The 25,963-nt window shown below is 38.8% G+C and overlaps 1 protein-coding gene across 1 annotated transcript in view; it reads left to right on the plus strand.

The window, feature by feature from the left end:
- The first annotated feature begins 2,936 nt into the window (after positions 1-2,936).
- LOC102232616 (adenylate cyclase type 1-like) overlaps positions 2,937-25,963 on the plus strand; it is a 44,725-nt gene continuing 21,698 nt past the window's right edge. Inside the window, exons 1-5 of the mRNA XM_005802325.2 lie at positions 2,937-3,551; positions 8,146-8,295; positions 15,639-15,757; positions 18,751-18,862; positions 24,399-24,526. Of these exons, the coding sequence (XP_005802382.1) occupies positions 2,937-3,551; positions 8,146-8,295; positions 15,639-15,757; positions 18,751-18,862; positions 24,399-24,526 (1,124 nt within the window). The remainder of the gene's footprint in view (positions 3,552-8,145; positions 8,296-15,638; positions 15,758-18,750; positions 18,863-24,398; positions 24,527-25,963) is intronic.

Below are 25,963 nucleotides of genomic sequence, written 5' to 3' on the forward strand. Positions count from 1 at the left end.
TGAAGGGGATGTGGAAAAAAGTGATCTGAAAACAACCCAAACACATTAAAGATCATGGAAGGTCTCATGCCACGATAGTAGCAGCTTGTCAAAAGAATGTCTGGTTGTAATTTGTTTGTTTGATGTTTTTTCTTCTGAACTATTTTTCTATGAAAACAGGATGTATGACTAGGTTCAATGCTATGAAGCTCACCAGGAATTCAAAAGCTCACCAGAAATCACCTGCGCTGCAAACAAACGTCCCCCACCACGACGACAGAAGTACCAAGCTGAACGAGACGGCTGTCAATGTTAAGTCAGTTTTCGAATGCATGGCCAATACAGACTAAATGGCTTCATTCATTTCCTTTGCTATCATTGCTAAAACTTCAGGCAGACTACTGTTACAAAATGGCGCAGAAAATCAGAGTTCACAACTCTCTTTTGTTCGCTGATTGGTTGAAGTTCAATCAAAAAAATCGAGTTCAATAGATAAATCCAAGATGGAGCACTGAAGGAAGATGAGAATCGGTCAGCAAGAATGGAGCACTTTGGGTTTTTGTTGCCAATGGTTTCCTGACTTCCCCAGGCGGTACTCCAGAATGCTGATGAATATAAGCAAGAGGTCTTGTGCTTTTACTTTTGTAATTATGGACCTGCTCTAGTGAAAAAGCAACTCTAGAATCTACATAGTCAATGCTAGGCAGTACATTGTTAAATTTGTTGCAGGAAACTTCATTAGTTAATTCTTCATGATGATCTCTTAGGGTGTAAAACAAACTCTGCAGCCTCATTTCCATTTCTTCAACTGAATGTCTTAATTATTTGATTGATGTCTAGTTTCCTCCCAGTTTAATTTACCTTTTAGCATTAGTAAGACTCTGGCTTCTTGTACTTACCTTCAGTGTAAAACATGTTACTTGGCAGTAATACGTTTTACCATGAACATTTGTTCCAACTTTTATGTTTGAAGCTGTTGGACATAAAAAAGGCTTATTATGTAGCAATTGAGTCAGCATAACTGAAATACTATGCATTTGTGGTAAAATTTTGACATTTTCATACATTTCAAATTAGTTCAAAATGGGTAGATAAATGTAATTAGCTCCATTCAGTTAGATGTCAAATTGTCACTAATCTATTGATTTTTTAAAGTCCACTTCATAATGATTGAAGGTGAGGAAAAAAATATTGGATATTGACCAGAAAGTAATTGAGCATGTGCATGAAGAGATATTTAGTTTTAATAGTCCCAGAGTGCCTCGCATCGACCGACTTGAAGCATTGATGAGGCGGCTAATTGATTTCTTCAGACATTTAAGCAATCTAAACCACATGTGCAAAGGTAAACAAGGTCAATAGTGTGACCATCAAAACCACTACATCTGTCTGCTAGAGATGAGGGGGTTAATTGATTTTTAAAAGCTTTGATTGCCTTTTCGTCTGATCTGATGATTGAAGACACACAAAAAAGTATGTGCTGATGGAGGACTATGCTGCATCTTTATGGTGCAAAGGCTACAAAAGGACATATATATATATATATATATATATATATATATATATATATATATATATATATATATATATATATATATATATATATATATATATATTTTAGAAGTTTCTGCTTGACAAAGGGAATACACATCCATGCAGGACGATTGATGTTTTTAATGGTCCAGGTAATTGTGAACTGTTTGAGAACGAGCTTGAACAAAATACTGGAGAATCTGACCTGACATAAGCTCCAAGGTCTAATATGGTGATAAAAGGAGCATAAGCACAAATCAAAAAAGCTTTGTGTTTGCTGGAGAATGTGGCTGATTGGTTAGGAGGTGGGAGCGCAGATAAATATATGGATTAATAAATGCCTGTGTAAGGAGTAAGTTTACTCCCTTACTCTTTGTGTAAGGAGTAAGAGAGTTACTCATCAATCTCGAAACATGTTTCAGCTATGTGTTAGTATCAGTTATTTTATTCTCACTTCACACTATGGTTCAGATGTTGCCGCATTTATCTATGACGGTGTAAATTAATTTAACTCTCACATATCGACAGGGCACACTACAGTAAAATGCTAAGAGCAGGGTTGCGTAATTTCAAATATGCAAAACCTACCCTCCACCATAACGGAGCAGCACATTTTGGGATGCACGTCATCATTCATACATGCGCTGTTTTTTTTTTCTTATCATTCAAACCTCCCTCTGGGCGCAACCTCCGCTGGGTTTATTCCCGTTAATTCTTTATTTGCTAGAAGGATTTTACTCTGCAGTGAAATGTCTGACTGTGTTTGGGGGGAAGGAGGGCTAGAGAGATGTGGGAAAGACCAAATTGTTGCTATATTGGACCATCCACCGGTGCAGCTGGTCTATTTTTAGCCGGGGACTACATCAGCTATGACTGCAGACACTGAGAGGGGAAATCACCAGCGCTGCTGCTGTCTTCATCCAACCACTGACCCTTCACTGAAGCAAATCAAACAGCAACAAGGGAGGCTCTGAAATATTATGCTTTAAAGGGGGAAGACAATAAAATGTGCCTTTTAAACAATTTTTGTGAAAGAGGATGTTTGGCTTTGCTCTTTTGGAGAAGTGTTTTGGTAATTAAACCTGATTTAAGTTAACTTGGAGCGCAGGTGACCCCCATCTGAGGCAAGGCAGGTGGTCTGTGCGCGCCGAGAGAAATAGAGAGGGAGAGGGAAAGAGAGAAACAGGGGGAGAGAGAGAGGGAGAGCGGCACAGTGGTCGGGTTGCACACCAACAACCATCAACCTGTGGATAGAGCGCGCGCGATGCGCCATAGCCACCCTCTCCTCCTCTGACTCCGAGCCCGACATCCATCATCCATGACCCGGGAGAGGGTGCCAGCTTCATTCTCCAGAGGGGGGGAGCATCCGAAAAGTTGAGGGGTCGTGCGCCAACCCCCCTTCTCCTCCCTCCCACCTCAGCTACATGAATGGCAGGACCATGGAGGAGATGCCGTTCGAAAGAGTTAAGACGCGGCGGAGAAAGGGTCGCTGCCCACCCGGCGCGCCGCTGGGAGCCATCGCCTGCGAGGACGAGTTCAACAGCCATGAGCTGGAGGCTCTCTTCCAGAACTACAACCTGAAGCTGGAGCAGACCGCCACCCTCAAGGCTCTGGCGGTGCTCATCGTGGCCGCGTCGTCGCTGTCTCTGGTGGAGCTGCTGTCCAGTCCCCGGCTCACCTTGTCCAAGGGCTCCTATCCGGTGCACTGCGTGGTGTTCCTGTCGCTCTTCATCGTCACCAACGTCAAGTACCTGCAGGTGACGCAGCTGCAGCAGATCGCCAAGCTGGCCCTGCTGTTCAGCTTCACCTTCGCGCTGCTCTGCTGTCCGTTCCCGCTGGCGCTCGGCACGCCGGAAACGATGAGCGCCGCAACCCCGGAGCAAGGCGTGTGGCAGCTCATGCTGGTCACCCTGGTGGCTTACGTGCTGCTTCCCGTACGGACGCTGCTGGCGGTGCTGTTCGGGGTGATGCTGTCTGCATCCCACTTCATAGTAATAGCGACGTCCGTGACAGGGATGAAGCAGAAGCTGTGGAGACCGGTGAGTGCTGCACCTGCACCAGAATGCACCCACACCCCACAGTTTGGGTAATCTGAAACTAATCTGATGCAGGATAACATACGAGCTCTGAGTCCAAGTTTCACTGTTCAACTTCACTCCAAGTATCTTTGACCTGTGGAAGGGATTTACTTTGCTTCGCTCTGATAGTTAAGAGGCAGCATGTTTACGCATCCAACTTTCCCCGGAGAAGCAAAGGTTAATAAAACACTGTGCATCGATTTTGGCCCCAGGACGAGAAGATGTCTGTTTTTCCGCAGCAGATGAAGCGGACGAGGAGCTGTCCGGCTCTCGGTGCTGAATCGGGATTCAGACAGAGCTGCTGAGCTTTATTTCTGAGATGCACATTGCTGTGGTCATGCAGCACCGTTTGCTTTTGTGAGCATTGAAATCTACAGCGGCACCCTATAATTACAACGTAATTGAAAACTTTTTTTTTCTCCAGCAATTGCATTAAGGAAGTGAAACTAGTGACATGCTTAAAATACTTTGTGATGCATGCACTACTTTATCAGAGCTTCTTTTTTGCGCCAGTACATTGAGGCCTATGAGTAATCAGTCTACGGGTCTTGTGAGGCGATTTTTCTTTGTTTTTCTTTTTAGCGTTTCCAGCTCTTCCACACTGTTCTAAGGTCTGTCATTTTCCACACCATGATGTTCTCTTTAGGGTTTTGGTTCAGTGAGTCTGCTGGTGAATCAAGCATGGTGATACAATGGCCATTTAATAATGAATTTTGCAGTCAGTAGGTACTGCAGAAAGAGGAAATGATCACATCAGCAGGGAACACACACGCACACACCTACACACACACACGGTGCCAAGACTTTCCTGGGAAATGGCTGCATTTACTTTGGCCTTTATGACATGGTTTTCCATAACATCAGGGACTGTGACAACTTCACGCTGGATCTCAAGAAATTTGGATTCTGTGCCTCCCCACTCTGTCTTCAGACTCTAGCACTAGAATGGCTAGAGTTAGTCCACTTTGACGTATACCTATATCGGCTTCGATAGTCCAACTGGCCTGAAGGATTTTCTCTAGCAGGTGCTTTTGTTCTGTAAATAGGGCCATTACCTTATCAGTACCCTGGTAATGGCCTCAACGCATCTCACAGTTGCACAATTGTTCCTTAGACTTCGACTTCGACTTCGACTGACTTTGTTGTCATTTTCAACAGTATAAAATATGAATATAAATCTAAATATAAAATATAAAGTGCAGGACTGACAGTAAAATAGAAGTTATTTAGCTCTGTACATGTGCAAGGTATAAAGTGGAGACCAGTTTTTGAGTGCAGTCCAGTTAAGAGTTGGTTAGTTTATTTCTAAACTGTCATGTTATACCCTCTTAGCTTTATTTCAAAGAGAAACATTACTAATTTCTTTTAGAAAAACCTTTGCATATTTTTTGAAACAGATTCTATGTTTTGCAAACTCTATGTACATTTGGCAAAATGACCTGGATAATGCAGCACAACATCATGGATCAGCTGCAAAAGGTCACATCTCTCCAAAAACACTTCATGTATGCTTCAAAACTAAACTGAAGAGCACTACCTACAGGAGACCTGATCTCCTGCAGGTATCATAGATACCCACCCCCAACATGGACTATTCACATTCCCACCTTCTGGCCCGACGGTCAACGACCACATTTACAATTGAAGAAGGGATGCTAATTTGAGCCATCAGAGTCGTCAGGGTGGACTCCGGCCTTTTGGCCCTGCTGAGCCGATATGGGAAGGACTCGAAAACTGTACCATCCTAGTCTAGGTGTAAGGACACTCAGTGGGGACCCGGAAATTCAACCACACGCAGAAGTAGTCAACAGGAACAAACAAGTTTTATTTTAGTTTCAAATTCTGGTTGCTGCTCGGGATGAGGTCATCAAACAGCTCCGAGCAGACAGGGGAGAAAGCTGGCGATGCACAGATAAAGCAGGGGTATGTTTGAAATGTTCGGCTTCACTGACCTGTAGAGCAGTGGACGGGTGGAGCAGAACTGAGGGTTTGATGACAGGGAGGTGCAGGTAACCAGATTGAACAGGCTTCTGTGAGTGCGACGAATCAAAGAAGAGCTCCACGGAGGTCCGAAAAGCAACATGCAGAGACTTAGACGATGATCAAACTGAGATCATACACTGTAAGCCTCTGTGTGCAGCCACCAGTCCCCAGTAGAAAAATGTAGAGGACAGAGAGCAAAACTTAGCAGGAGGGGCAGGCAATACTCGGTGGTCGTGAGGCACTGCTTGGGTCGGGGTCCAGAAATCCGAAACAGATGGGATCTGTAAAGGGCTTGGCAGAAGGGATAAATCCGTGGGCAGAAAATACACTGAAGGCTTGGAGGAAAACGCTGGATCTCCTCTAACTCGGGGGCGGTGGATAATCGGGCAAGGGGGCAGAAGATGAGAGGTGTTTAAGTAGGGCGGGAGCAAGGTGAGACAGGTGAGCTGAATGAGTGGCTAAACACAGCATGGTCATGACAAAGAACATGAATCATGACTCTAGGACCTTGATTTCCAAATGAAATGGAATATTCCCATTCATATGAGAAGCCCGAGTAGCTTGATGTTGACTCTGTCTCAGGAATGGTTGAACACCAGCAATATAACAGTCGTTGAAAGTCGTTGTATTCTGGATTCATCTGTTTATGGTCGGTAACTATAAACATGGAGGACATTTGACCTGAGTCATTTTGTCAACATAAAATGTATCTAAGGCTTGCTAATTATCTCAAATTAATCCCTGTAGTTTTTTTTGGTAATCTTAATTGTAATCTTTGAGAAACCCAGAAAATAATTGAAACACGATTTCACGTTGATAAAAAAAAAGTAGACCTCCTATCTAAAAAAAAAAAAAACATTCTAAGAATGGATAATATACATTTCAAGTAGAGGATGTGAAATGTACGCTTGTATCATGCTTTGTATCATGTATGATCCTTTTCTTCCGTGTATCTGTGTTCATTATAGTACAGGTTGTTCTGGGCACATATGCCTCTGTGCTACAATACAAATGCATGTTTTTGTCACTGGAGGAAAGCTTGAAAAACAAAAGCATGATACAAGCGTACATTTCACATCCTCTACTTGAAATGTATATTATCCATCACCCCTCTTCATTGGTGATAATGGATACTGACAATACTGCCCAAAAGTATGTGTCTAATTTTCTATATTTATCTACCAAGTAGTTATTTTTTGCCTTGTAACTATTTTAAAGAAGTCTTTTTTAACAGTTTTCCAATGCTAATGAACCTCTTTCAGACTTTGACTGCTTTTTCACTGCACGTTCACTGCTTTCACTGCTTGTTTTCTAAGAACACACTGCATAATAAGCTGTCGTGCTCTGATAGGAGGAAATAAGTGAAAAATCAGCCAAAGCTTTTTCAGGAAGACAGAAAAAAATATTCATTAAGACCACTTTAAAAGGGTAGCAGTAGTTTGAGCTGGCGTTAGGCACACTGTGCTTCCAACGATTACATTGGGTCCATCATTTGAAGATTTAGGAAACTAAGTAGGGTCTTTATTTTTACCCAAATTTGAATACATCTATTTTTTTTTATTATTTTTTTATTATGTTATTGCAGGTGCATCTCAGTAAATTTAAATATCTTTGAAAAAGTTGTATGTTTTCAAAACTTCAATTCAAAGAGTGAAATTGGTATTTTTGCATAACTTCACAGAGAAATATTGCAGTGACATTTCTTAAGCATTCATTGCTGTTAACTTGAACGGTTATGGCTTGTAGCTGACAAAAAGCCAAATTTACAACATTGTGTAATAACAAAATTTATTTGTTTATTTCTTTTTCTGTGGTGGTTTAGGTCAGGCCAATTTGCTAGCCAGACAAGCAAGCTGACATTATTGTTGGAAAAGGAGAGATTGGTACTTTTGGCAGTCCTACCCTAAAGTTTATCAGCAGATGAAAGCATGAAGTGCTTTGAATTATCTTGGCTGACAGCTGTGTGAACTCTGAAATTGATAAACATAATGAACCGACACCAGCAGATGACATTGATACCCAAGTCATCAGACTGTGGGGACTTCACACTACAAACTATTTGGAATCCGTGCCTCTCCATTCTGGTACCTTTATCTACAACTGAAGGTTAAAATGAATTTTTATCTAAAAGGAGGACTTTGTACCACTGAACAACAGCGCTCTCCTTTTTTGTACTGTGCCAAGACAAAATGTCTCTGTCTCTTGTCAAAAATGCATCACTAAATGAGTAACTATACTTTTTGAAACTATTGAAAAATAACTTCCATGATATTCTGATTTATTCAAATGCATCTGCTTGATTCTTAAGTCTGTTTTGTATTAGTACATTTCATTAATCTCTAAAATTAATTTTGTTCAGAATTAAACATACAAAGTAACACATTAGGTGTTGATTAGAGATGCATTTTGCCTTTTTGCCTTTCGTCTGTACTGTTTTTGGTCTTCAGTGCTGTAATCCTGCTCTCTGTCCACCTCTATATTGTTCTACTGGGGACTGCTGGCTGCACACAGAGGCTTACATGTGCAGATGTGTGCAGCTTCATTAGGCATGTCTGCTCTTGTTTGTCTGCAGCTGGCGGCTAACGCCGTGCTCTTCACCAGTGTGAACCTGTCGGGGGTGTTTGTGAGGATTCTGACCGAGCGTACCCAGAGGAAGGTCTTCCTGCAGGCGCGCAACTGCATCGAGGGGCGTTTGCAGCTGGAGGACGAAAACGAGAAGCAGGTGAGGAGTAAACTTCAAACTTCACAGCTTCTTCAGAAGTTTTTTTTTTCTTTTTTTAAAAGCGTTCAGGTGCCAGCATATTCCAACAACCTGCCCACAGGCATGCAGTAACTATGACAGCAGCTATTTAAGGAAAGAACAATTACTGAGGCACAAGCTGCAGTGCCACACGTTCCTCCCCCTCCACACACACCTACATGGAGGGATTTAACTAAGCAACAATCAGGCAAGTTTAACCCACAGAAATTCTCTTTTTCTGAGTCGCACCCATCTCATACTGCACTCGTTAAAGAGAAAATTAATTATTTAATGTGTTCAATACGCCTGAACACACATCCTCCCTTTGCTTGACACAATGCTTGCACACTTCACACCTGTTCTTTGTAGATTAGGAGAAGATATGCTGTGTTTTCCCCCAGCAGTAACAGGCTCCCTTCTGACAGGCAATTATACAAGCAGATTGCTTCCATGGCCTCCCTACTCTAGTAAAGGTCATAGTTTATTTAGGAAAGAGAAACACACAGACCTCTGATCAGGATCTACCAGCAAACCTCTGCTGTGGTGTCCATGAGCACAGGTCTCAGAGTTGATGATCGCCCATCAAGCAGCGTGAAACACGGCTATGTTTATCACTCAAGGGTGTGTGTTTGAGCAGGATCCACAGTTCTCATTGATTCCTGAACAAGAAAGGGCTATATTCGGTACGCCTGTGTGGAAAACCGGCTCTCCTGCTCAATTTTCTGAAATGGGAAGCGATTCAAAACTTCCTCTTCATTCATTAAATCAAGAAAGGAGGAATCTGTGACTTTTCATTGCCTTTCCAACAAAGGCAGTCTGACTGAAATGAGATTATATGAGTAAAAGGTTCTCCATCTCTGAGAATGATTGATCTAAAATGGAAACTCTCGATCTTTTTCTTCTCATCTCTGAATTTAGGAAAAATTCATTAAGACAAATATAAATTGGATTATTACGTGAATGCAGCTTGGAATGGCACTGCCAGAAATTCTCTGTTTGCTTCCATTTCTTTCTTTTAAGTCGAGATGTGTGCAGATGTTTCTCTGAAACAACAGAGGTGACAGTGAGTTTTTTTTTTCCATCTGCCAAAGTATTCACACCCCTTGAACATTTTGTCACTGTACAATCACACGATAAGTGACTTAAAAATGCTGTCAGTATTGATTTCCCAGATATGGAAATGAGCCAAAAAGTTCTGTTACCGGCCCATTCCATTTAAATTTCAGTTTAATTTCAATCACCAATCTGTTATTAACCCCAAAGAAAATTGTCTACATGTATGGTTGCAACATACATGTAGTTGAAACATGAATATTTTTTAAAAGGACTTAAAATATAAGAATCCAACATGAGCGCATGTAGCAAACTTATGAGAGGGAAAATTTAAGCAACAGATACACGATCACATGTGAAACAGCAGAGAATGCAGAGAAAATAGAAAGATCTGAAAAGGATGAAATGAAACCATGTGGCTGTTAACTGCTGAGTTGGTAGTTGAACTATTTGAACCAGGTGACACTAATCAGGAGAGAGCAACTGGATCAAAGGTAGACATATACAGTAAACAACTGATCTTACTAAGGCATAAGGTAAAAGACATCCACAAAAACAAAAATCTAAACAAAGAAAAGAATGCACTAAGAATCACAAAACATTAGTAAGTAAACCATGTATGAAACACCACAAGTGTCAAAACAGTTGACATACAAAACCAAAGTGACAGCCAAAAGTCAAGAACTATGGAATTACAAAATTAGACATTGTATTGGAGCTCTCATTAGTAACTATAAATAATTAGCTTTGGGTGGGAGAAGTTCATGTAGTGCAGTTAATTTGAGGAGGCCCTTGACCTGAAATCTCTTTTGCTGAAGTCTTATGCTGCGAAGAGGACACTCAGGGCTGTCTGGAATGTTTTTGTTCATGAAACATCCTTCTTTCCATACTGAGCTCCAGATTCTCCAGAGCAATTCTGGAACAGAGCCAGGTTTCCTCATAAGCCTGTTTATAAGCTGTGGACTGCAGAAGATATTACCTTCTAGATTGCAGACTTGTTGAAGATGTTCAACATACAGTAGCTCTGCAATATTATTGCAACAACCTAAGCTTCCTCAAGAAATACATTTGTATTTGAATAGATAACCTTCTTCTACAAAAAGTTACTTTTGTGTCTTCCTTTGAACAATGCCTTTCAATCTCGCTTCCCTAGAATTCAGATTTATTCATGCATAACTAATAATTGTCTTGTAAACAAATACTCTCATCTGTTCTGTGAGGAGGCATCACAGGCCTCTTGGCTGCTTCTGTTAAATTCTCTGTGTCTGACCCATACGTTTATGATGCCTGCTTCTTGGTAGGTTTTCAGCAGTGAGTTGTGAGATGTTCAGAGGACTGAATATGGTCTCTAAATCCTTTGACTTTCATGATGCCGCTAATGTTCACTAATGTACTTTAAATAACCACTGAGGACTTCAAAGAGAAGTTGTATTTATACTGAGATGAACATACACAAAGATGGACTTTATTACTTATTACTTCTGAAGAAACCTGTTTGTACTTGGTTCTATTTAGGGGTACATTTATAAAGGATGCTGAAAACAAACGGAAAGGCAGTGTTTTATTTTATTTATTAAAACTTTTGAGGAACCACCTCTCACTTTCTTTCTTCCTCATAGTTAGGCACTACTTTATGCTATCTGTCACATAAAATACATAGAGATTTATTGATATCACATGACATTGTGTGTAAGAGTTCAAAGGACAATAATAGTTTTGATGGATAATTTTGTCAGGCACTGTGTTTGAAACAAACAGTTCTGCTCTTGCAAACAGTTCTGCAAGAGCAGAGCTAAAAGAATAAAGAAGCTGAATATGGTTACAGGGGATGTGAGTTGACATTATTTTAACAACTTAGTCTGTCCTAAGTAAGAAAACAAATATTTTATCCATTTCATAGCAATTAGGTAGTTGCAAAGCAGTAATAGTTTGTGGAAATTCATCCAAAGCATAATTTTTATAACATGATCCAGGGATCACTCTCTGAATTTGGGTTTGGCTGCACTGCTGCTTCAGCACACAGTTCACAATCAGATATAAGGGGGGAATCTAATTTAGTTTCATTATTCGACTGGCTGCAAATCAATTAGCATGACTGATTAGAGTTCTGCATGATAACAAACATGACCACAGCTCATTGGACTAGCCCGAGGACTTTTGGCTGACATTTTAAAAAGTTATTCATGCAGGCATTAATTTCACCAAGCCACCATGCAGAGTAGTGCAAATCAGATTCTCCACTTCTGACAACAGTTTATAATTTCATGCATTGCTCTGTTGTGGTTTTCAACTTGCATTTTTGTTCTTAGTTTTATTTCTGTTTTCAACTTTCTGTATTTTCTATTTCGTTTATGCTTTCTAGAAAAAAAAAAAAACTAATCTTAGTGAACCTCTCAAAAAGAGTGTACCACAAATTTGTTACAATAAATGGAAGAGCTACAATGACGCCCAGTGCTGGTCATAGGCAGCATTGGCACATATGGCATATATTTATGTTGGACTTTTAATTATTCATTTAAACCTTTCAGTTGTTTATTGTGTATTGTGTATAGGTTACAACAAACAACAAACAACTTCAGTGATTTTAGAAGCAAGGATTAGATAAACATTCATACATACAAACCTATGGGGAAAAAAAATTGTGTGATGATTTTGGTTAGTTAATAATTCCCGTCTCACAGACTTAGTGAAATAAAGTGGAAAGAGATGAGGGAATTTTTAAATATTAACAGGCAATTATAAAAGTGTCAGGCAATAAAAGTGGAAGAGATTAATAAAATAAATGACTTAATATTTTATGCAAATGGTCACGGATTTACGTTTCTGCTTTCACAATTTCCACACTTAATGAAATGCCTGCAATAAGCTAAACTGGTTTTATCTTCAGCTGGTTTGATGGCTGCTACTTTACAGTGCTTACTTACTCTTTTTGTGAATGGAAATATGGCCTTTCCTCTCCAAAGCTATTCAGCACGGCTGCGAGATGATTCATAGTGCGTTTACAATCATTTGACATCCTGTGAGAATTTGAAGTATGCTTCCTGGTGCTGCAACTCAGATCTTTTGGAAATAAAAAAAGAGCCAATTGATTAGGACTGAGTGTATTCTTGGCTCCTTTGCTCAGAATTAGTCAATATTGTCTCTAAATGAATCTTTTTACTTTGTAACTTGAAGTAAAACAGAATAACCTACCCATAAACCCTGACTCCACTGGCAGCAGAGGTTACTGTATGTACTAAACAAGCATGCAAGTTTCTAATTTATTTTTTTTATCCCTTTTTAGAAGCAAATACACTCACTTAAGCTGATGCAAAGAGTAGTGGAAAATTGAACTAAAATTTATTTTCCCGCCACCATATGCTCAATGATTTAATTCCAAAAATGACTAAATGTGGGCTTAATGAAAAGTACTTTCAATATTTGCTTATGGTTTTACTTTTCAAAAAGTAATTTTAATGTGACATATAAGTCTCATTGGATTGCAAATTCTAATTTATTTAACATGACTGTAAGGTTTTGAAAGAGACTCCTGTTTAAAAACTTAACTTATTTCTTTAAAAAACGTATTTTTCCACCAGATTTACAAAGCAGATTTCACCCCATACAGGTAAAAGATGCCTGTTAAGAACAGCAGATGGGAGCTTAATTGCAGGCTGCAGGAGTGTTATTGTCTCCAAAATCAACTTTGTTCTCAAGACCAAATGTTCAAGGTCTTTGAGATATCTTGACATTTTTAGTTGATTCTGTGTCTGGGATTCGGTTTTTTCCCCTCAAAGAAGCAGCTGCAGTAATATCTGTTTATTTTTCAATTTCAGAAAAAATAAACAGACATTACTGCAATTTTTAAAGGATTTTTTACTTTGAAAAAGTCAGTGTTGCTGCCTATGTGCCCCTAACCACCAAGATTGAAAGATTGAGCGAAGAGGAGAGAACTACAAACATACAGACCTTTTTTGGTCCATACAACACACAAAAAGAAAGATCCTCGTGCCAATTAACTCTTTGACCTCCACCTGTCTTCTCCATGTCTCTGTCTTCAGCTAATATTAAGTCAGTTAACCTTTAGCTTGATGTATTTAATCCTCAGAAGTAAATACAAGTAAATTAAACTGGGGGAATGTGTTTGAGGGTCTGGTTTAAACTGTGAAAATCATTGTTACTTGGCTGTTGGATAGGCCAAGAGGCGTTTTGAGCTGAGACAATAAGCGCACCCCTAAGCAGTCAACCGTTGGGTAACATGTACCAATAAGTGGCATAAACACTGCTTTATCCACTGACAAAAGGTGGGAAACCATGACTTTCTTTAATCCTTCAAAATACAAAGTTACACGATAACTCGCACAATCTACTCTGCTCATAAAAACACTTCTGCCTCTTCATGACATGTTGGTTTGTCTGTGTTGGAGAATGTCATCAGCTCCTATGATTTGTTCTTGTGAAATGTGTTAGCTTTTTAATCTCCACCTTTAATAAAGGTAGAAACATTGTGCTGAGTACATAATGAGCAATGCACCACAGACAGAAATAAGGTAACTGTATTTGATTATGTACAGCAGCAATTAGAATCATTGTAATTTTATCCATCAGTAACAATGCCTTGGATTCAGGAAGGACAGAATGCTTTTGGTTCTGGTTGTGAAACTCTGGAACAGCCCCTCACCCTCAGCAGGGATGTGGAGGTTGCATGGGACTTTGCCCAACCAGCTTACATGTGTTTTGTGAGCTTGGAGAAAGCGTTCAACTGTATCCCTCTGGGAGTCAGTAAAATTTTTTACCAGGTGGTCATAGGTGTCCTCCAGCAGATGTTGTGAAAAGATCAAATAAATACATAAATCGATGTTTCTGGTTGTTAACTTTGTACCTACGCGCACATGTTCTCCCCATGTGTGCGTGGGTTCTCCCTGAGCACTCCAGCAGCCTTTCTAAAAAATTTAAATAACAAAATGTAACGTGTAAATATAAACACATAAAATAAATGCCTTTTCTTTCAATTGACGAATAAATCTTTTAATTCTCTGGTTTCTTCCCCCCAACTTGTGAGTGTGCCTCTGAATTTGATAATGCATGTGGATCCCTTTACACTTAGTCACAACATGTAAGGCCAGGGTTACAATGTTCCACAGTCATATTCTGCATTGTTAACTTATAGAGCAAACACCGTGATTTTAAACACAATTTAGAAATGTTAATAAAAAGGATTTGAAAAACATAATCCCCGAGCAAACACCACAGTAGATCTTTTTCATAACTTTTTTTCTGCTCCTAAATAACCACCAGTCTTAATTATATATATATATATATATATATATATATATATATATATATATATATATTTATTTTTTTTTTTTTGCACAGTTCGTTTAATTAAAGCACCTCTCATCTCCAGAACTTGAAGCTATTAGTTCTGGGTGTAATTTACATAACAACACATAAATACTGCTGGGCATTCCCTGGCATGCATGCATAATGAATTACTTAAATGTGGACAAACTGTGTCAGTGGAGAGAGATTGCATTTGCTCTGCTGACTTATTTTATGAGTAAATTCTGCCTCTGTGTTGAGTTTTAAAATGAAAAGTATGCATGAAGTCAGATTTGCACTCATTTAGCACCAAGAAATTACTTTATGAAGTTTGATATTTGCACTTGAATTGTGCATTTTGCAAAATATCCCTGTTATTGTGGAGAAGACCTTTGTTTAACTCTGACATCTCCAGCTGCAGTCCCCAAATTCCACAACTGCTTTCACTGCTCACTGTCTCTTAAGTGCATTATTAGTTGTCCTATGTCATATCTTGATCTTGTTTTGTGTAGTTTTGGACTTCTTGCCATTTGCAGAATTTATGATTATTTACTTATATATATTTATCTAATTATTTTTATTTTCTATTTCATTTATTCTGTTTAAACAAGCACAGAATATAATTGTCTCATCGTTATTTTTATAGAAAAATATGTTCCACCTAAGTTATGTAGTAATTTTATATAGATAATGCATATTTAGAAAAAAAAACATTAAGTTTCTTAATCTAAATTTTTAAAATAAATTCACTGGCAAAAAAAAAAACAGTCACAGATGGGGATTACATTGTATAAGGCAACAATGCTGAAACTGTTTCTCAAGAGTTCAGTGTTTAACAATTTTTTTCTCTACATTTCTAAAAATAAAATCCTCATCTTCAGCGAGAAAGAGACAACTCTTGGTGACTTTGTTTAATGCAGTTAGAAGTCCTAACACTGCCTTCTTTCTGCCTTCACCTCCTCCCTCCTCAGGAGCGTCTACTAATGAGCCTGCTGCCCAGAAATGTTGCCATGGAGATGAAGGAGGACTTCCTGAAGCCACCAGAGAGAATTTTTCACAAGATCTACATCCAGCGCCATGACAATGTCAGGTATGGGGATGTCATGACAACTCAGGAGGTGTGCACAGGGGGTGTTTTCATTTCAGGAGTGACATTGCAGTTTATCAATCAGAGAGGAAATCAGACCATGCATTTACATAGACTTACTTAACAGTTGTTAAGAAGAGTAGTCATATCTCTTAAATTTGAAGTTTTTGACAGTTCTTCCTGCTTTAGTTTCTGCTTCATCTTCCTGGTTGTCAAACATAATGCCAAAGCTGCTTTTTGTGTGCATCTCAATGGAATGTAAGAATCATTGAGCTAAGCAACCACCAGCAGGCAGAAACAGTTAGAGACTAACTGGTAAAGATATAAGCAGATGTTTCCCCTGAGGGGGTTGAGTTCAGAACCAGAGCAAAAAGTTAGAGAATAACAGACTACGTGTTCAGTTACCAAAAAACATCAGCTACAGAGAAAGAAGTTTATGTTTTCCCTCAAAGGAAACAAAACAATTGTCTTTAAAGATTGAAAGAGAGTAATTAAACTGTGGCGGCTTTTAGAAATTTGCTTAAACTTCATTATTTCGAAGCATTAGCACATAGGGCTTGAGTCAGTTAGAATCTGACATCCACTCTTCCTGGGCATGAAAGTTATCATAATTCTGGGATTTTTAACAATTTACTTGAGCTTTTCTATATATTGATTAAATAACATTAAACTGGAACAATAAAAAAACTGAAAAAGTAAAAAAGGTTAATTTAATTAATGGTATATAATTTATGGTTCAATAAGAAACCAGCAAAAATAATACTATTGGTTAAGTTATGTATGTATGTATGTATGTATGTATGTATGTATGTATGTATGTATGTATGTATGTATGTATGTATGTATGTATGTATGTATGTATGTATGTATGTATGTATGTATGTATGTATGTATGTATGTATGTATGTATGTATGTATGTATGGATGGATGGATGGATGGATGGATGGATGGATGGATGGATGGATGGATGGATGGATGGATGGATGGATGGATCAGATTTTCTTATTTCAATTTTATCTTTAAAGATTTTGACAGGAAAATATTCAAAAAAGCTAAATTTGTGCAGTCGACTTTATTTTAACTGCCTGAGAAATGACCAGAGAAAGGAAAAGGAGCATTACCTGAGGCATACAATAAATACTGGTGTTTCCCTGTATTTTTAATTAGCTTTTTTAGTGCTCACTTTACCTCACAGGTGACATAAAGTGTGAGAACCTGACCCGACTCTGAGCTGATTTCATTTCAGTGAAGCGGTAAAGAGAAAAGGAGAGGTGCATTAGTGCTGCTTAGTGTAGGAGTCGAGTGTTAGGTAGCATATCAACAGCACTTCTGTCAAGAGGGAGTCCTCAACTCTTGTCTGTCTGCCTGTATCATTTTAGTTCTGAGTGTACATCTCCTCTGCGATCACAACATGGGAGCGAGCAGCCTCGCCACCACACTGGCACACCGCCAAATGTCCCGTTATTTCTACCAGCAAGCCAGCCCCTGCTCGCCTCCAGGGCTCTGCTGCAAGCACACGCATCAGAACAGGGATTTAAAAAAAAAAAAATGTAGGAAAAATATTTTTTATGTAGCGGTGCGGGGGGTTGCACCCGTGATCAGGGTCCCTTTGATGTTTCTCTGAGAACATTTAATCACACATGCACTTGGCCAACCCTGCTGCTCTCGCCTCACCATCCACACATCAGTATGACCTGTAGCACGGAACCATTCAGTGAAATATTATACAACAGAGCTCTTCAGCTGAGCGACGGTCGTGATCCCAGCTTTGCATACATCAGACTCCAGAGCAACTGCACCAAGCAGCAAAAAGAACTTGGTTGACATAGTCACGATGCAGGAAGGGGAAAAAAAGTCTTCTATATAAAAATGCAGCAGTAACTGTAATCTCTGAGGAAAAATTAAAAGAGTTTGGCACCATTTATCTGATGGATTTGAAATCGTGCTTCACTACAATTCTGATGTGTTTGGACGAGAAAGTTTCTAAAAAGTATCCTATTAACAACTCTAGCAATAGTGGGGCTACAACAATGGATCACAAAAAGCAGAATTTTTATGAATCAATGTAATATAATCCAGAGCACACTCTTCTACAAGGTTTTAACCAAACCTTATTCTTTAGTCTACACGTGGTGAATACAGTAGACTGTCACATGTGCAACAAAACCAGAACTTGTTTGAAATTATTTATTACAAAGCACAGAACTATACTATCGAACATTGATATTTTTCAGTGCTTTTTGTTTCTAATAGGTTACTTCATGAAAATGTACACTTTGATAGAAAGGTAGTTATCTACAATTATGCAGTTGACACTAATGTCCAAATAGGCATCAGAACCCCAAATTTGCGCCACCACCTGAAATCTGTTCCGCATAAAGAACACAAAGGAAATGTGAAATGCACCCGCTGCAGAGCCGAGCCACCATGTCGACCTTACACGGATGATGCAAAGTACTTTCCTGTATTTTTTTCTGGGTGAGGTGTCTCAGAACTCGAGAGTCAATTATCATGATTAAGCTAAATCCCACTCAAGCTTTGATGCATGCTCCACTGAGAGCAGTGAGTTTCCACCGAGTCAATAAGATCCATAACACCTTGTTTTGCTGCCATCTGGGCTGCCTCTGAGCAAATGAATGAGGGGCTAAGTGGTTTTCAACACCTACTTCGTGCACTACTTCAGTTAGCCAGCAGCAGGCAATTCAGCTCCGTAATTGATTTAGTGGCTGGCCTAAAAGACGCCTTCACTTATCAGGGATTGGATTATAGTACTTGCTGTTTGCTTCATTGCTGATCACTGTTAGCCAATTACTCTTGCTTTAAAGTGATCTGTGTGTTTAGCTGCAAGGATGGAAAACACAGCACAGTAGCACAATGCTCTATTCACATTCTCTTTTGACATTTTTGTATTAAAACAGCAAGTATTTTAGTTTGTCTAAAACAACAAGGGAGGAATAAAATGCAGATTAAAATGTCTGCTTGTTTTTTCCTCCAGCATCCTGTTTGCAGACATTGTGGGATTCACCAGCTTAGCTTCTCAGTGCACTGCTCAGGAACTGGTCAAGTTGCTGAATGAACTCTTTGGGAAGTTTGATGAACTGGCAACGGTAAGTTTCCTTGATTAACATAAATCATCTTGGCTTCAAATGACAATGACAACATAAAGAAATTTAAACAAGAGATGGAACAGATGGAGCTATAAGAGTCCCAGTCAAGTTTTTGTCAACTTGATGGAAATATATAAATGTTTGATATGAAAATATCATTTCATAGATCAGTTGAACAATGTCTCTTTTTATTTTTTATTGTTGGAAAAAAAATAGCTGACAATTGCAGGATATTCAATCTCTGAGTATATCTTATAGGGTGCTGTGGTTAAAAGTATCAAAAGAACCGCTAAAGTTCTATTTAATCTGAATTGTCTGAAGGCATGTGCAATCTTTATTAGTGAATGTTCTGTCATATGATGAGCTCTTATCCCAGAGTGTTTTTTTTTCTTTTGGAATGCTGCAAGGTTAAATGAGTTTAATTGATCCAGAACAAGTTTCTTTAACATTTTACTCAAAAATGGTCGATGTTCTCTTTCCTCTCTTTCACAGAACAACTTTTTTTATACAGACTACAAACAGGAAACTTTTGAAGCTAGTGGCTTGAATGGATTTCACAGTATAAAGATAAAATGGGTTGAGACTGTAATGAAATATTCTTTTCTAATTAGTGAAACACTGAGTCAATCAGAGAAATGCACATTTGTCTTCAGATATTTTATTTTGAAAAATCAGAGGTCAGGCTAGAAAGAGGTCGAGAAGAAAGAGGAAGAAGAAGTGAAACTTAACACATACAATTCTTCTTTTATATCTTTCCAGTCGTGTACACAGTGCCTTCCACCTCTCTCCTGTAGGGAGTTCCTCTCAGTCTTTTCCATTTCTGGTTAATTTCTACCTCTGTCCCTAAATCAAACCCAATTCAAAGGAGTTTCTGTGGAAAGGAGAAGAAAAACATCTCCTCTGAAACCAGTTCCATAAGAAAATCACCTACTCAGGAATCTTTATTATCAGTTCATTCTTCCCAGTAAATAAGCCAAAGTTTTATTTTCTAAGTCAAGACCGTATACCCAGCATGTTTCAGATCTTTGTCTGTAAAGAAATACTAAAAACAGACATTTTTCCATCATTGAGCTTTGCTTTTATAATCTGAGAAAATGCAATAAGTTGTTAATGTTATTAACACTTTTCATAAACCCTGTATGTTTTTGAAAACTCAGCAACTTTGAAAACTGTTGTGTTCTACTCAACGTACTTGCCAAATGCATTTTTGGCAACCCAACAGGACTTTCTGTACTATCTGCTGCTCTGTGGTATGTTTTAGTAGTTTCTTTTCCAATTAGTTAAACGAATGTAATACGATATTGGGACATACCATCTGAAATGTGCATAATTCTATCACTACTTTCTAAAGAGCTTTTGATCCTGATTTTGTCAGCTGCCAATAAGAATGTAGTTTAAAACTCCCCACACAATCCAAATCCAAACAATTCTTTCTATTTTATTTTATCCTGGTAATTCTGGGGCTGTTGCAAGAGCTGAAGTTTATTTGTACTGTCTGTGCTCGGGGTGCAGATTTTTGCCGTGTTATTTGTGCACTTAAGCTGACAATAAATATTGAAAACTTTCTTCTATAACTTTTGTTAAGAAATAATGTCACTGAGCCATCCTGCTCAGCCCACAGTCGTGGAAGCGGCTAGTGAATTCGTGTTTCAGTGAGCTGTTTGTCTCCAAGAAAACTGAATGTATTATTGAGTCCTGGAACTCATTTATTATAGCAAGCCATATATGTATTGATCCAAATTGTGAAAGTAAGGCTGGAGATACTGACTGACACTGAGGAGGAGGAAGAGGAGTTGAAGAAGGTCAAGAAGTGGAGATGAGAAGGCTGATTTTCACAGAGGAGAGATGAGGGCTGAGGAGGAGGATTGTTTAAGTGTGAGGGGGTGAACATGTATGTGTGTGATACGGCCCAACCGAGACTACTGTTAACGTGCGCAGAAGCACACACTGTGCACCAGTAAGCCAATGCAGTGTTGTTCTCCAGGAAAGGAGATTAGGTGAGAGATAGGTTATCTGCCGGCAGACCGCTATAATCATATTAAAACTGCATGAGCTACACACAGCCACACACATTCCGGTTTCGGTCACCTCAGAGGACACTTCATCGACTTACATAAATTACAACCTCACAACATCGCCTTCACTGTTTCCATCTATCCACATATTTTTTTTAAAAGTCGTGTCTTGGTTGTAGCTGCAGGGTGGAGTGTATCCCTGCTGTGATACGGCAGGAGGTGGATAACTCTCTAGACAGGTTGCCAGTCCCTTACAAGCTACTGCTATCCTAAAGCAAGTACTCACATTATTCTTTTATAAATTGATGCGAAACACATTTTTCTGTTGGTTTGCTTCTGTCTTTATAAGGAAATATATTGCTGTGAGGTCTGTATTAAATCCTATCTTCTGGAATAGTCTAAGAAGATCCTGTGAGTCACTTTTTGACTGGTCAAGATTCTTGTGACTGTGTGGACTATGTGAGCCTATACTGAATAAAATTTCATAAAACCATTATTAAAACTCAAGAAAAACAATCATGATTTTTGAACTGTAGTAACAAATATAGTCCAGATTTATCAAATAACCTATAAAGCTTTAGTTTTGTGCAAGCTGCTTCATTCTGTGTGCGCCATGTTCATCTTGTTGCTTTGAGCAGTAAAGTCTGTAACGTGCTAAACAGGAGGTCTATTCTGCTACTACTTGTTGAACAGAAGGATATTTTCTCTGTCGTGACATTCACTTTTTAATAGGAAAACTTCATTAAAAGCCGTACATCTGAAGTGGCAGTAAAATGAAAGGCCTCCTCCGTTTTTATAAGGACGATTGAACTTGGTTGAGAAAATGCCTATGCTCGAGGAAAATCACAGCTTTGCACTGAGTGATATATAAGAACAAAAACAAGCTTGAAAGCACACATGTTGATATAAACAAAAGTTTTGAATGAAAATGAGAGGTTGAACAAAAAATCTTATCTGACCTCCCTCCCTCCCTCCATCCGACTTCCCTCTCTCCAGTCTCTTGGGCCAGCTTCTTTTGGGGGAATCCCAAGGCGTTCCCAGTTCAGCCAAGAAGAACAGTGTGTACTTTGTTTTTCTCTGGGTCTCCTCCCAGTGGGACTTTCTTGAAACACGTTACCAGAGAGGCATCCAGGAGGCATGCTAACCAGATGTCACCTCAGCTGGCTCCTGTCCATATTATTTACTATTTTGACCCATCACTGCTTAGCATAGTTATTTATTTTCATTGTGCCGTGCAAATATAATGCTGTTTTTATACAGTTCTAGACAAATCATAAGAATAAATGCTCACTGATAACTTTCTCCTAACCTCTCCTTCCTCAAGGCCAGAAGATCTCATCGGATGGTTTACTCCTATTTTATAACAACCATGCACATGCACACGGGCAAAGTCACATGATCTGCAGGATAATCCCCGTTGAGTTAGTTCTCCATTGCCGCGATCAGTCAGGGCTTAACGTAGGGAGATTGACTGAAGGGACAGAGAGAGCAAGATATAAGTGATATGTGACTCACTAGCACTGAACTAATGCTCTGAAAACCCACATTATGGACATCCTGTGATGAGGATATATTGCATACATGTGTGCAGCTGCATCCTAATTGAGATTTATACCCTGTCGCGTTAGCCAGAGAGAAATTTGCTTTGAAACCAGCTCTGTCACAGCTGCTGAGCTCGACTGTTGTACGCTACACGACACATTTGTTCCCTGAGGGTTTAAACTAAACTTAACCACCATGGATAAAAACCTAAACAAAACCTTCAACCAGGTGACAGGTGAAGGCAGGCGTGCATCACCCTGGCCTCTAAGTCAGCAGGTTTAAACTCTCGATTTTTTATTTTTTTTTTGCCCCGGAAAACAAACAATGCTCCTGTTCTCCTGAGACGTATCCTTCTGTCAGTTGACGACTCCTCTCTCGTTTCTTCTCACGCAGATGCACAAATACGCACACACACAAACACACTTTTCTGAACCTTGGGCAGGGATAATCATCCACGTTCCGAATTCTCATATCCTCCCACACCAAAATCTTTCTGCTCCCGTGAGCAGAAAACCAGAGCACCCCATCTTCTCTCTTCTCATCTCTGCCTCTCACCCTGCAGTTGTCATGAATCCTCCCTATATCTGTGTGCATGTATGTGTGTTTGTCACTCACAGGCTGCCTGCAGGGGAAGCTTTGTAGGGTTTGCCATCATTATGTCTGATAACTGAGTGAGACAGGGAACCCTGTGCATGAAACCAAATTGAAGTACAGTGTAGTACAGGGTGTTCACATGTAAGAATGCGGCTGTTTGTGTTTTCTTGACTGGTAATGTGCTGCTAAGGTGTGAGTTTATTTTTGTACGTGTCCTGACTTCAACAGCTCTGCGCACAATGTGCTCTGTGACAAATAGAAGGATCTGTCGGGGGAACGTGTGGGCGGGATTCTACTTCAAGAGCATGTCGGAGCAATTAGAGTTGGCCCCAACAACAAACGCATAAATGGTTTCACAACCAACACTTATGATTTACATGTTCAGGGGTGCAGCTGCAGTTCGTAGACTGTCAGTCATGTGTCAGGTGGAAGGTGTTCATGTTCGTTGATGTTCAAGATTTAGCTACAAATGTAGAAGCAGTCACAATTCATTTTAATTTTGTCCAAATTGGGTTTTTTTTAAGTTGCCTCTTCCTTGTATTCAAATGAACCAAGAGAAGAGAGTTTGAAATGTCAATTTTTGATGTGAATCAATGAACTATTAAGTTGTGGTGAAACGAGATCTAATGATATCAAATTTCTGTTCTAGTTCTTGGTTCTTAAAGTTGGAACTGGGATTTATTGAAAAATTTTACAGTTTTAAGATATTTTTTAGAATTCAAAATATATAAGAGAAATGATAACGGCACAGAAAAAATTAAAAAACGGTGGGAAACGAGTGGGAAAAACAATATTTTTTCAGCTGATGTGGTTTAGTTGTCATTGTAATTCTGTTTTCATTTGGTGGTAATGCTTGAATATTAAGCTACATCCAACCTTAGTTGGAAGTTGAAAGGTTTGTGACTATGGCTTTGGCTAAATATTCACCAATCTAAAATACTGAAAATATTGGCACCATTTTGTGTACTGTCAAAATGGTACACAATTTTTGACCATTTTGACAGTACACAAATTCTTTTGTGTACTGCAATTTTTTGACTGAAACTTGACAGTTTCAGTCAAGTTCTGCAAAGTCCTGCTAATTACGTCATTATTTGACTTAAATGTGTTGAAGCACCTTCATCTAAAAGTTGTGAGTGAATTCTTATTTGTAATAAAAAAAAGTTTGTAATAATTTTGCAATAGCCCAATGTTTGCTGCGTAGCAATTTTGCTCATTGACAGCATGTCAATTAAAAACAATAAGTTCTTCATTGGTTATAAAATCACTTCAATTTAAAGGATATTGCATGTTTTAAAATTTGGATAAATCGGTCTCTCCAAAGAACTGAACTGAGTGCTTCATGTTTTAAGTATTCACTTGTACTCTTCTTCATGTCTTTGCAGGAGAATCACTGCAGGCGGATAAAAATATTGGGGGACTGTTACTATTGTGTGTCAGGACTTACACAACCCAAGGCAGACCATGCCCATTGCTGTGTGGAGATGGGATTGGATATGATTGATACAATTGCGTAAGTAACGAATGCCCACAGAGAAAACAAATTCATCCCCAACAGGCCAGGGAAAGTGATTCATTCTTCTTTGAAAAGAATGTATTGAACTTTTTACTTTGACTTTTATTTGTTCTAAATAAATTGTTTCAACTGAATCATTTCAGTTCCTTTAATTTCACTCTTTAGATGCTCTGCTAGGTTTATCTACCCAACAGAGAAATACAACAAAGTTTATTGAGATTTCTGGAAATTAAAATCTTTTTACTGTACATAAATTCAGATAGAAACCAAGTTTCTATATGCAAGTGTTTGACAAGTTTCTGAAAACTGAAATATGTTGATGCTATGTTTATCTAAACCTTTTTAAAATAAAGAAAATTATACTGTTTTCAGTGACAAAGCCAACTGTTTGCTGGGTCAGAGTATAAAACTGATTTTGTCAGCAGACATGAAAATAAGAAGAGAAGTTAAAATAAAAATAAGTGTACCATGATTAAAAAGTTTGACTTACCTTTACTGTTACCTTCCTTAGTCTCAGGGAAGGAAAAATAAACAAAACAGTTTATTTGCAATAATTATTAAATAAAATTAGACTCTGATCATTTTCATTCTATATAATATTATTTAAATCTGACCCCAAATTTCCAAAAAATAACAACAAAATACTTATATTTATCAGAGGAGTTTTGAAAAATATATGTACAAATTATGTAAAATATTATTTTTAAAGAGGATGTCATAGTTGCCATCTTCTGCTCTCTGGTTTATTGTTGTCTTTCACAAATGAATACACAGTGTAATTTAATTCAAATACATTCTATTTGTACTATTTCTGACCTATATTTGTACCCATGGATTCGAACAAAATATGACAAATGTGGCCACAGACCAAACCAAACTAACTGATTCAAAGTGAAAACATTCATATGTGGTGTTTGGAAACATTTCCCTTTTTAACCTGGGGATCCAGGGATTTTCTTTTCCTCAGCATCGTATACAGCTGACTGGAAGGTCAATCCAGCTGAAGGACAAAGGGGAGTGTTTCTGTATGTGACGGATTACCTGAAAGATTTTTGGTCTCTAGTAATTTTAAAGATGACCCAGACTACAGAGAAACCAAAAACACCTTGAAAAAAACGGACACCAGCACACATTCTCTTTCAAAGACGTTGACACAAATAAAAGGCACCTTTACCTTGTTGTCTCTTATGAACACTTACCTGACCTGTTTGTCCCCTGCTGCTGTGTCTAAGTGGAGGGATGCAGCTGAAGGAATGCTTTATCTCAGAGGGCAGACTTCTGCTGTACTATACATACTCACACATCTGCGTGTGTGTTTGTGTGTGGGGGGGTGCGCAGGGGTGTATGTGTGTATGAGAGGGAGAAAGAGAGACATCCCTCCTTCAATCTGGCTGACACTTTTACTTTTTCAGTCCTTTTGTATAAACACATAAA

The sequence above is a fragment of the Xiphophorus maculatus genome, chromosome 9 (genome assembly GCF_002775205.1).
Source record: "Xiphophorus maculatus strain JP 163 A chromosome 9, X_maculatus-5.0-male, whole genome shotgun sequence".
Lineage (NCBI taxonomy): Eukaryota > Metazoa > Chordata > Actinopteri > Cyprinodontiformes > Poeciliidae > Xiphophorus > Xiphophorus maculatus.